Genomic DNA, 11,822 nt, shown 5'->3' on the forward strand with positions numbered 1-11,822 from the left:
ATACAACATTAAATGAGTTTAAAAGGAAGTATAATAAATATTGACAACTTAAAAGCTCACTTTAATACTTGTTTACAAGTATTTGTTCGAACAGAATGTTTGAGAAATAAGCCTTTAATTGTTCAATTCAAGTGTTACTAACGCTATTTGGCAAAATATAGCATTTTTGTCACATTTTCAAAGTTTCAAATAAAATTAACAGTAAAGCTCTTTTTTGAACTTTTAATGATGTTTTATCATTGAATCCAAAAATATTCTAAACATTTGGCCTTTATAACGTGAACGAATCCGTTTAATTGCAAGGAGCGTAGATTATAATAAATTTCAATTCTATCTACTGTTTTCAAATTCTATATGTTTGTTTTTTTTCTACAGGAAATCTTACAGCATTGTTTGAATTTCTTTTTTATTAAAAAAACATATACAGAAAACTTCTTTGACCCATCATAAAGGTCTCCAGTGTTGGATTCTACTCAGAAAACGAAATCGAGAGTGAGATTACAAGACGAACAATAGTGGCCTAACACGATGTGGTTTGCTTTGCAGGATTAATTAAAGCAATCTGTTTAAATGCTTAAGCGATTATTATCTTTTATTTATAACATATTTAGGTCTTTGGCATTTTGCTCATATTTACACAAAAATGCAGTAAACACTGAGATACAAGCCTACTTAAAGAGACCGACCGACAGATCAACCCATAAACCAACAAACCAACCACATCTGGCTCTCCTTAATCTGTCAGGATGGCGTCTAATTTAATGATGGGAACATGGGAAAACAAAGTCCTCTCTATTTCCAAAAACGTCCAACGTATATTTGCATTGCTTAAATATATATATATATATATACATCGACAAGCCGGTTATTAGAACTGAGTTTTGATCCGGGAGGTTTTATTCGACTCAAGTGGATATTTGCAGATACAGATTTCACGACGCGCACGAAATGATCGAGCTCAGGCAAATACATTTTACCTCGGACAAATAACTAGGCCAATATGAAATCACCAAATTAATAACATTATAATAAAGTCACGTCATATGTGCCTTTATCCATCAAAGTCAAACTACTGTAAACATGTACATGAGGAGCAATATCAAATATGCTAATAGTTTCTTTATATTTCTTTTGATTATTATAAGATCCGAAGTAATTATGCTTTGTGAACGTGTATCGTAATTGATCCTTTAGTTGCATGTCATACCTTGCCAATTCATGACAAGCCTTTTTTGCAATTCGTTAGGCTTGACACAGTAAATGAACTTCTTGGTTTTGCATGCATCTTTTGGCGGAACAGGAGGTTTTATCCAGCGATCACACGTCGAGCTGTTGATTTGGTGACATTGTGTAATGTTCATTCCTTCGTCCCAGTACGCACATGCTGCTATTTTTTCATGAATTTTATGTACTGGAGAAAAGGTATTCATAAAATAATGTGTGTTTGGAACATAGACTAACCGATCGTCAATTTCAGTAGGCAACATAAGAGCTTGATAAAAGTACGGCTCAGTTGAATTTAGCTTCTTAGTCGGCGTCTTTGAGTAAGTCATGGTCTTTTCCATGACTTTCATGTATTTACCGTATTCCTCAGTAACAAACGCAGGACCTGCGACGTATAGAATTTCTTTTCGTGTTGCCGTCTTCTCCAAATCATGCATCAAGTATTCCAAAAATGGATGACCCGGCTTGCACATCATTATGGCGTTATTAATAATATAAGGCCAGCTGAGACCAAATACACTGTTGAAAAATGGTTCTGGTGGGAAAATACACGAAAACTTCCTGGTGACGTGGTCGAGGGGTCGTAAGCATTCCATGTCCAGGTCAGCGTATACACCACCAAACTGATGTAGAATGAAATACCTCATAGCGTCCGAACGATGCATGTAATGCTTGTACGTATCCCAGACTTGTACGAAGAAATGGTATTTGTCTGTTATCAGCTTTTTGGCGGAGTTGTCCGTCCAAAATTGAAACGTCCAGTTAGGGTTATGGTTTATAAACGATCTGATGAACGGCTCGGCTTGTTTTGGAACATAAGTATCTCTATAAGTCAACATAATTTTATAACCTTAAAATTTACAGTTAGGAAGGCGCGAATATTACAATGTATCAGTTTTCATTTAACAAATTATCTTGTAGGACAGAATAAGATTACAGTAAAAGTTGTAAATAACATTCATGTTGGGAAATAAAACGATGTATCATGACGCACTTGCCAGTTCCCAGAAAACAAAATGGCGGAAAACTATGAATAGCCACTTATATTCACGTAGTATTAGATTATGTATGGGTGAACATATATGCATGGTATGTATGAAAATGGCACATGGAATAAGAATGCTCTTTTGCAGAATAAATATGTCGATTCAGCCATTATTATAGTATGCTTATTCTATATACCTTAGTCCCCAGATGTACACCACATAATATAGTGACGTCATATGTGTCTTTATCCATCAAAGTTAAACCGTAGTCAAATTAGTGTAAACATTTGCATGAGGAGCGATATCAAATATGCTAATAGTCTCTTTATATTTCTTTTGATTATTATAAGATCCGAAGTAATTATGCTTTGTGAACGTGTATCGTAATTGATCCTTCAGTTGCATGTCATTCCTTGCCAATTCATGACAAGCCTTTTTCTGCAACTCGTTAGGCTTGTTACAGTAAATGAACTTCTTGGTTTTGCATGCATCTTTTGACGGAACAGGAGGTTTTATCCAGCGATCACACGTCGAGCTGTTGCTGTTGTGTTGTTGACATTGTGTAATGTTCATGCCTTCATCCCAGTACGCACAGGCTGCTATTTTTTCATGAATTTTATGTACTGGAGAAAAGGTATTCATAAAATAGTGTGTGTTTGGAACATAGACTAACCGATCGTCGATTTCAGTAGGCAACTTCAGCGCTTGATAAAAGTACGGCTCGGTTGCACTTAGCTTGTTTGTCGACGTCTTCGAGTGGTTCATGATCTTTTCCATAACTTTCATGTATTTACCATATTCCTCAGTAACAAACGCAGGACCTGCAACTACAAGAATTTCTTTTCGTGTTGCCGTCTTCTCCAAGTCATGCATCATGTATTCCAAAAACGGGTGACCTGGCTTACACAGTATAATTGCGTTGTTAATAATATAAGGCCAGCTGAGACCAAATACACTGTTGGGAAAAGGTTCTGGTGGGAAAATACACGAAAACTTCCTTGTGACATGGTCGAGGGGTCGTAAGCATTCCATGTCCAGGTCAGCGTATACTCCGCCAAACTGATGTAAAATGAAATACCTCATAGCGTCCGCACGATGCATGTAATGCTTGTACCTATCCCAGACTTGCAAGAAAAATGGGTATCTGGCTGTAAGCAGCTTCCTGGCGGAGTCGTCCGTCCAAAAATAATACGTCCAGTTAGGGTTATGGTTGATAAACGATCTGATGAATGGGTCGGCTTGGTTTGGAACATTAGTATCTTTATAAGTCTGGTGAATAATATGGGGTATTTTTGGTTGCTGTCCATCTGCAGATGGGAAGTCTGTATGTACGGCTGGTTCGAGGAACAGCTTTTCTAAAATAAACCGTTACGGAAATCCATATACAAATTTCTTATTGTAAGCAAGAAACTCAAAAAAAATCATGTGGAACAGGGCTCAAATGTTTCTAATATTCAATGAAAAGCAAGGCTTTTACACTATTTCTCTAGATATCCCTCTTATTTGGTTAAGAAAATAGACTAGCATGTTCGAAGAACAGCTTATCTGAAATAAACCGTTATGGAATTTCATATGCCCCTTGTTTGGTTAAGAAAATAGACTAGCATTTGCGTTTGTTCCGCGTCGCTCTTGCTTTAAGTGATGAATTGCGTGACTGATGTCATTATCGGGATATAAATGCCGTTTGGCTGGTTAAAGTGTGTGGAGTCCGAAGTCCACGCTTACTTTTAGCAGCCCAACTGCGTTCTTATTCGCGATAATGACATCAAGGACGCAATTCATTACTTATATCTACATGAATGGTTCATTATTTCTTTCGAGAATTGTGTGTTAATACTTAATTTCATTCACTTGCATTAAATAGAACGACCCGATCGGTAAACACATTTTATCGTACGGACAAAACGTTCCAAAAAGAAATTCACTTTTTTAAAATAAAATTAAAACGCTTATGACAACAATGCATGAATTAAACTTTTAAACATGGCCTGCTGAGTGCTGACACAATACAAACAAGAGTACGCTTTTTATATAAATACGCGATGATTCGCAGTCCGGACATATCCAAAGAGGTTGCGTTCATCGAAAAATATTCGCAATAGCCGAAAGGCCGTTCATAGAATGAAAGTTGAGGTGTACATATATGCATTTGATTGGGTATTCATCAAATTTTACATATGCAATGTACTATGGCAAATGCAGCTAGCGTTGTATATTCATTTATACCTGTAGATGTGCTTGATAGTTGTTGCTGTATTCGAAATTATAATTAGCTATAAATATACAACTGTTTGGTTTTGAGTTCATCTTTAGCTATTAATGTACAGCTGCAACTTTATTGTGGTTCTTACTCATGTAGATAGTACAGGTTAAAGCGGCACTCTCACAGATTGACCATTTTAACAACTTTTTTTATTTTTTGTCTTGGAAAGAGCAAATTTTTGCGTAAATATCTGCAAACCAATGATAGAAGATTGCTGACAAAAATCAGATCCTAAATTTCATATTTCCGTTCAAAGATTCATGTTTTATGGCTTAAACCGTTTAAGAAAAAGGCATAAAACATCAATTTTTGAACTTAAATATAAAAATCTGCGATCTCATTTTTGTAAGCAGTCTTATTAACCGGTTTCCATGGATTTTCGCAAAAGTTGGGTCGTTTCCAGACAAAAAGTAAAAAAAAAGTTGTCAAAACCTTCAATCTGTGAGAGTGCAGCTTTAAAGCCACTTTCAACGCAATAAAATACACACCATTGTCATAAACGAATCCATTGTCTACGCCATTTGCCGTTCTCTGTCTCTCCTCTGTACTATTTTTACTTGATTTCTTCCAAGTGATTTTTAAGCGGAATGAAGAGAGTTTAAAGTCGTATAAAACTGCAAGAAAAGCTCCAACAAAAATGAAAAAGCACACAAATTTTATTTTAAGTTTCATATTTAAAAAAAATATCTATGAAGTTGTGTAAATTCAAATCCCACTTGATTATGAAGCAACGCATGTCGGTCGGATACGTTTTAATTACACGATCGGTGATACAAGTGGTTAAATTCTCAAGTGATCAGCATGGCATCATATTGTGTGCAATGCAACACGTTGCTTAACCATCCTCGTCAAATGTGAGATAAAATCTCCGTTGTTTATAATTCAGATGCAGGCTTAAATAACTTGACAACTTTGAAATCTCTACACTTGAATGTATCCTGCTCTTAAGTTTCATTTCCGATTTAGCTAAATTCAAATACATGAGAAAAGATAAAATGCCTTAAAAGGAAATAGTTTTTGCTAAATAAAACATTTTGACACTCGCACACACACACACATCGATTAATTTATTCATATTTAAATACTATTCATAATATGATTGAATCACATTAGCACATAAATATACTTTAAAATAGATGCTTCTCTGTAAGTTTTGGCACATAAATACATTTTAAAATAGATGCTTCTCTGTAAGTTTTGGCACATAAATATATTTTAAAATAGATGCTTCTCTGTAAGTTTTGGCACATAAATATATTTTAAAATAGATGCTTCTATGTAAGTTTTGACACATAGATATATTTTTAAATAGATGCTTCCCTGTAAGTTTTGGCACATAAATACATTTAAAAATAGATGTTTCCCTGGAAATTTTGGCCAATGGTTTATAGGATTAAATTTTAATAGTTCTGCCATGCCTTATTTCTAAACAGTTCAGACTGACACAAAAAACCGCAAATTTCATTACTTCACAAATTTCAATAACATACATCGTAAGACATTGACCCTTTAGTCCAATTACTGTAAAGTTTAAGCCTAGATTCAATAAGTGTAAGTATTATTTCCGTCGAAAACCTTTCTATTGAGGAAATCTTCAAAAAAAAACTGTTCTCCAACCAGCACATTAATTTAAAATTTAGAATTTTCTGATTGAAGTTTGACATAAAATACAGTTCAAAATTTAAAATGTAAAACATGTACTAAATCTCATATTGTGGTGATACGCTTTAAGAGGACCTAACTAGATGTTTTATCGAATTAATCTATTTCACTTTCTGTTATGATCAAACTCCCAACAACAAACTGCATATGTAAATCAAAGCCCCACACTATGATTCCACTTACAATGGCGTGTCGATCGTTTCTCGGCAGTACAGAGCATTTTCTATCCATTTTAAATAAAAATTAGCAATTAAGCTCTTATAACAACCTTAGACGATGTGTTGTCATTGTAATAAGCATTCTGTGCACATTTCACGCGGATTTTTTTTTCGCTGTTGTGAAATGTTCCATCATTATTAAAAGCAAATGCAAAAGTTTGAAGAAAGTATTCGGATAAAAATATGCAGTTATTTTATTTAGCGCTAAAATTGCATATCGAAACTATCGGTTAGAGTTGTCTACGTTCCAAACACACACTATTTTGTTAATACCTTTTCTCCAGTACATAGAATTGATGAAAATATTGCTGCATGTGCATACTTGGATGAATGAATAAACATTATAACATGTAAAAGAAAACAAATCAAACCAATAATAACAAGAGGGCCATGATGGCCCTAAATCGCACCTGAGTAAAAGAGTTAAACCTTTGAAATCAATATAGCTTGATATTTGTTCTCAAAGCTGTATATATGATCCAAATTTCAAAACTGTAGCTTCAAAAATAAGATGTCAAAAAGATACAATAAAGGTAATCCACAGCATTGATATTTGTTTTCAAAACTGTACACATAGTCAAAATTTTATTGCTGCACCTTAAAACAAAGGAAGTAGGTCAAAAAGTCACAGGCAATGTCATCCGAGGACAATATTGATATTTGTTTTCAAAACTCTACACACGATCCAAATTTCATTTGTGTAGCTTCATAAACAAAAAAGAAGGCAGTCACAGTCAAGGTCATCCAACCACAACATTGGGCGTTTTTGTTGATTCCAAACCAGTTTCAGTTTGGTTTCAATGGTTTCAGCAGATTGGAAACCGGTTTTGATAATTTTGCTTGAAGTAACAAATACATGTTTTTGTAAACAGTTTCAACAACATGGTGGAGCTTACAAACTGATATTTAACACACACTTATTGAAAAAACATTGAGTTTCAACAAACGTGGTTGATCAATTACCGCAATATTGTTTTGAAAGTGAACTAGTTTTCGGATATAATGAACCGATGAAACCGCCTCCAGTAGGGGTTTCGATAGTTTCAAAAACTGGTTTCGGTTTTTGTAAAAAAACACGATAAAACTGAATTTGATTTTATTTCAAACTTTAACAACAAATACACAGTTTGTGAAACCGAAATAAAACCGAAACCAGTTTATTATCAACAAAAACACCCATTGTTATTTGTTTACAGAATTTTGAACATGGTCAACATTGCTTCGCTGTAGTTTCTAAAATAAAACATTAGGTCAATAAGGGTGGGACCAAATTTGACCCAAGGGGCGTAATTTGCACAATCTTGGTAGAGGGCCACTATATGATGCTCGTAACATATTATTAAAGGTTTCGGCCTAGCGGTGTCAGACAAGAAGATTTTGGGTCAGTCCACAGAAAACCTCATGGCATAGCGAGTTTTGACCCCAGAGGCATAATTTGATTTTCACAAGCAATCGTGTAAGACACAGGAACGACGGACAGCGCACCATCCAATAAAATATATAACTACTATAAATTATGAGGATTTGATAAAAATACTTATGAAGAGCCTACAGTAACATTGTCTCAATTTTAATCCAACACAGCATGGCTTCCCATCTATGTTGGTGAGTTACAGTCTTGTTTATATAAGATGTATTCACTAACCACGAAAAAGATAGGATTGTACAATTACAATGGTCTACATGTAGTTCAATGGAAAAGTCTGATAATTTATCATTGAGTAAAAATTATATTCTTCTAGAAAATAAAGAGATATAATATTTCCTAACATATAAAACAATTATTACCATAAAAGTGACTTATTTCAAAAATTAAAAAATATAACATTATATAATCGTATATAACATATAATCCCTTGTTACTAAAAATAGAAAAACTAAAAATAGACAATACACTGTTAAACAGAAAGGGAGAACATAGAGCAAGATTTGCCTTCCTTGCTTCAAGATTTAACTTTACATAACTTTTAAGATTTTAACAACACATTGTTGTTGTTGTTGTTGTTGATCAATAGCGACCCCTTGTTGTATTTTTGTACAAGGTTAGCCAAGGATGCTTCCCGTAAAGTTTCATTGAATTTGGACTGGTAGTTTTAGAGGAGATGGAGGTTTTTTAAGCAAAACAGGAAGTTGGCCATTTTGTTGTTGTTGTTGTTGTTGTTGTTGTTGTTGATCAATCGTGACCCCTTGTTGTATTTTTTAGAGGGACACCAAAGGAAGCTTCCTGTGAAGTTTCATTGAAGGTAGTTTCAGTAGAGATATTTTTTAAAGGAAAACAAAAAGTCGGCCATTTTGTTGTTGTTGTTGTTGTTTTTGTTAATCAATCGTGACCCCTTGTTGTATTTTTTAGAGGGACACCAAAGGAAGCTTCCTGTGAAGTTTCATTGAATTTGGCCAGGTAGTTTCAGAGGAGGTGTTTTTAAGCAATTGTTGACGGACGGACGGACGACCGACAAAGACCGATCACAATAGCTCACCTTCAGCACTTCGTGCTCTGGTGAGCTAAAAATAGAAAGTAGTGCAACCTCCAACAAAAAGGGAGACCATATAGCAAGACTTGCTGCCCTTGCTTCAAGAGAAAACTTTACATAACTATCAGATTTTAACAAAATGTATTTATAGTGAACTTGTAACCCACGGGGTGAGGTCAATTTTTCTCCAGGGGCATAATTTGAATAAACTTGGTAGATAACCAATAGACAATGTTACACACCAAATATCTAAGCACTAGGCCTCATAGTATTTGACAAAAACAGTTTTGTAGGTTTACCTTTAGGTTGCCATGGCAACCAGAGTTCTGCATGAAATTCATTTCTTTGAACAATTTTGAAAAAGCTTCAACCAGGGATCATTCCTATAAAGTTTCATTAAAACTGTCGAAGCGGTTTAGGAGAAGATGATTATTATAACCAATTGTTGACGCCGTACGACGCACGACGGACGACAGACGCCGGACATAGACTGATCACAATAGCTAATAAGAACAAGGCAGTCCAAAGTACGGCTATATCCCCCGCCGTTGTTTTTTAGTATATTTTGTTTTTCTCCTGACTGGAACGTCGAATCTGACCAAAATTGTACACAACCACTGGACAAGAGTGGGAATATAGGAAATATAGTTGTTTGATCGGTAGCCTAAATATTTTTGGATATTTGAACATATTATAAAAGGATATTTGTTAAAGTTATTCATATTGTGTGTAGTGTAGGTAAGATCAATGTCAAGGTTATATTGGCTAAAAAAAGAAGGAAAGTGAGTCCTTGATTTATAACATCGATGAAATAGAAAGCCTTAAGTATTTTCGATAAAGTGATACAAATATATTGCGGTGACGTCATAACATTGTTTAACTACTTTTGAAGAGAAAACACAAGTTATAAATATATTATCACATTTGTGTCCATTGCTTTTTTATATTAAACTTGTTACACATAATGATAATGCTTGGTAGAAAGTATAAATCTGCACACTTTCATTTAACATTTATATCTTATCCTCTATTTAGCATTGTCATAATATTGACCCGAAACTTCATGATGAGTAATTGGCACAAATTGCCATTGGTTCGAGTTCTTGGATCAAATTCAGTTAATGTTGCTAAAAGTACATGAAATGTATAAGGTCAATAAATCCAGCAAGAATTGACATGTCTACACTGCTAAATGTAAAAAAGCGCAGACACAAGCATGAGTACTATGACCTTAAATGTCTAATGTGACCTTGACCTTTGAGGTATGGTCCTGGGTCAAGGTCACTGCACATCGTCTCAATAAGGACAACATTTGTACCATGTAATATGGTAATCCATCAATGCATAAGTAAGTTATAGCGCGGGCACGAACATGTGTACTCTGACCTTTGAATGTCTTGTGTGACCTTGACCGTTGAGGTATGGACCCGGGTCAAGGTCACTGCACATTATCTCAATAAGGACAACATTTGTACCAAGTAATATGGTAATCCATCAATGCACAAGTAAGTTATAGCGGACACGAGCATGTGTACTCTGACGTTTAAATGACGCGTGTGACCTTGACCTTTGAAACATGGACCCGGGTTAAGGTCACTGCACATCGTCCCAATAAGGAAAACATTTGTACCAACTAATATGGTAATCCATCAATGCATAAGTATGGTATAGCGTTGACACGAGCATGTGTACTCTGACGTTTAAATGTCTTGTGTGACCTTGACCGTTGAGGTATGGACCCGGGTCAAGGTCACTGCACATTATCTTAATAAGGACAACAATTGTACCAAGTAATATGGTAATCCATCAATGCATAAGTAAGTTATAGCGCAGACACGAGCATGTGTACTCTGACCTGAAAATGTCTGTTGTGACCTTGACCTTTGAGGTATGGACTCGGGTTAAGGTCACTGCACATCGTCACAATAAGGACAATATTTGTACCATGTAATATGGTAATCCATCAATGCATAAGTAAGTTATAGCGCGGACACGAACATGTGTACTCTGACCTTAAAATGTTTCGTGTGACCTTGACCTTTGAGGTATGGTCCCGGGTCAAGATCACTGCACACCGTCTTAACAAGGACACCATTTGTACCAAGTAATATGGTAATCAATCAATGCACAAGTAAGTTATAGCGCGGACACGAGCATGTGTACTCTGACGTTTAAATGACGCGTGTGACCTTGACCTTTGAAATATGGACCCGGGTTAAGGTCACTGCACATCGTCCCAATAAGGACAACATTTGTACCAAATAATATGGTAATCCATCAATGCATAAGTAAGTTATAGCGCGGACACGAGCATGTGTACTCTGACCTTTAAATGTCTCGTGTTACCTTGACATTTGGGGTATGGACCTAGGTCAAGGTTACTGCACTTCGTCTCAGTGAGGACAACATTTGTACCAAGTACTGTGGTAATCCATTAATGCATAAGCGGACACGAGCATGTGTACTCTGACGTTTAAATGTCTTGTGTGACCTTGACCTTCAAGGTATGGACCCGGGTCAAGTCACTGCACATTGTCTCAATAAGGACAACAATTGTACAAAGTAATATGGTAATCCATCACGTCAAGATCACTGCACATCGTCTCAATGAGGACAACATTTGTACCAAGTTATATGGTAATCCATCAATGCATAAGTAAGTTATAGCCCGGACACGAACGGCCAGACGGACGGACTGACAAACGGACGGACAGACAGACTGACAGACGGACGAAGTGCATTCCTATAATTCCCTCCCCACTTCGTGGCGGGGGATTAATAAAATTCCAGGCAATAAAGGTCTAAGGTCGGGGCAAAAAACATAGGGTATGTCGGGAAACCGGAAATGACCATTTTAGCTCGACTATTCGAAGAATAAAAAGTCTAAACTACTCGCCCGTCGTCTGCGTCGGCGCCAATCTCATTAAAATCATATCGTGACGTTCACTTCATTTCATTATGCGAAGTCCTCAGATCCACATAGCGTAACGTCGTGAAG

The 11,822-nt window shown here is 35.8% G+C and overlaps 1 protein-coding gene across 1 annotated transcript; it reads right to left on the minus strand.

The window, feature by feature from the left end:
- Positions 1 to 407: 407 nt before the first annotated feature.
- Positions 408 to 5,326, minus strand: LOC128218907 (uncharacterized). The gene is made up of 2 exons (XM_052926675.1): positions 4,962 to 5,326; positions 408 to 3,565 (listed from the first exon to the last, which is right to left on the minus strand). Exons 1-2 carry the CDS (start codon positions 5,143 to 5,145, stop codon positions 2,469 to 2,471), a joined length of 1,281 nt encoding a protein of 426 aa, XP_052782635.1. The 5' UTR covers positions 5,146 to 5,326; the 3' UTR covers positions 408 to 2,468.
- Positions 5,327 to 11,822: the final 6,496 nt, after the last annotated feature.

The sequence above is a fragment of the Mya arenaria genome, chromosome 2 (assembly GCF_026914265.1).
Source record: "Mya arenaria isolate MELC-2E11 chromosome 2, ASM2691426v1".
NCBI lineage: Eukaryota > Metazoa > Mollusca > Bivalvia > Myida > Myidae > Mya > Mya arenaria.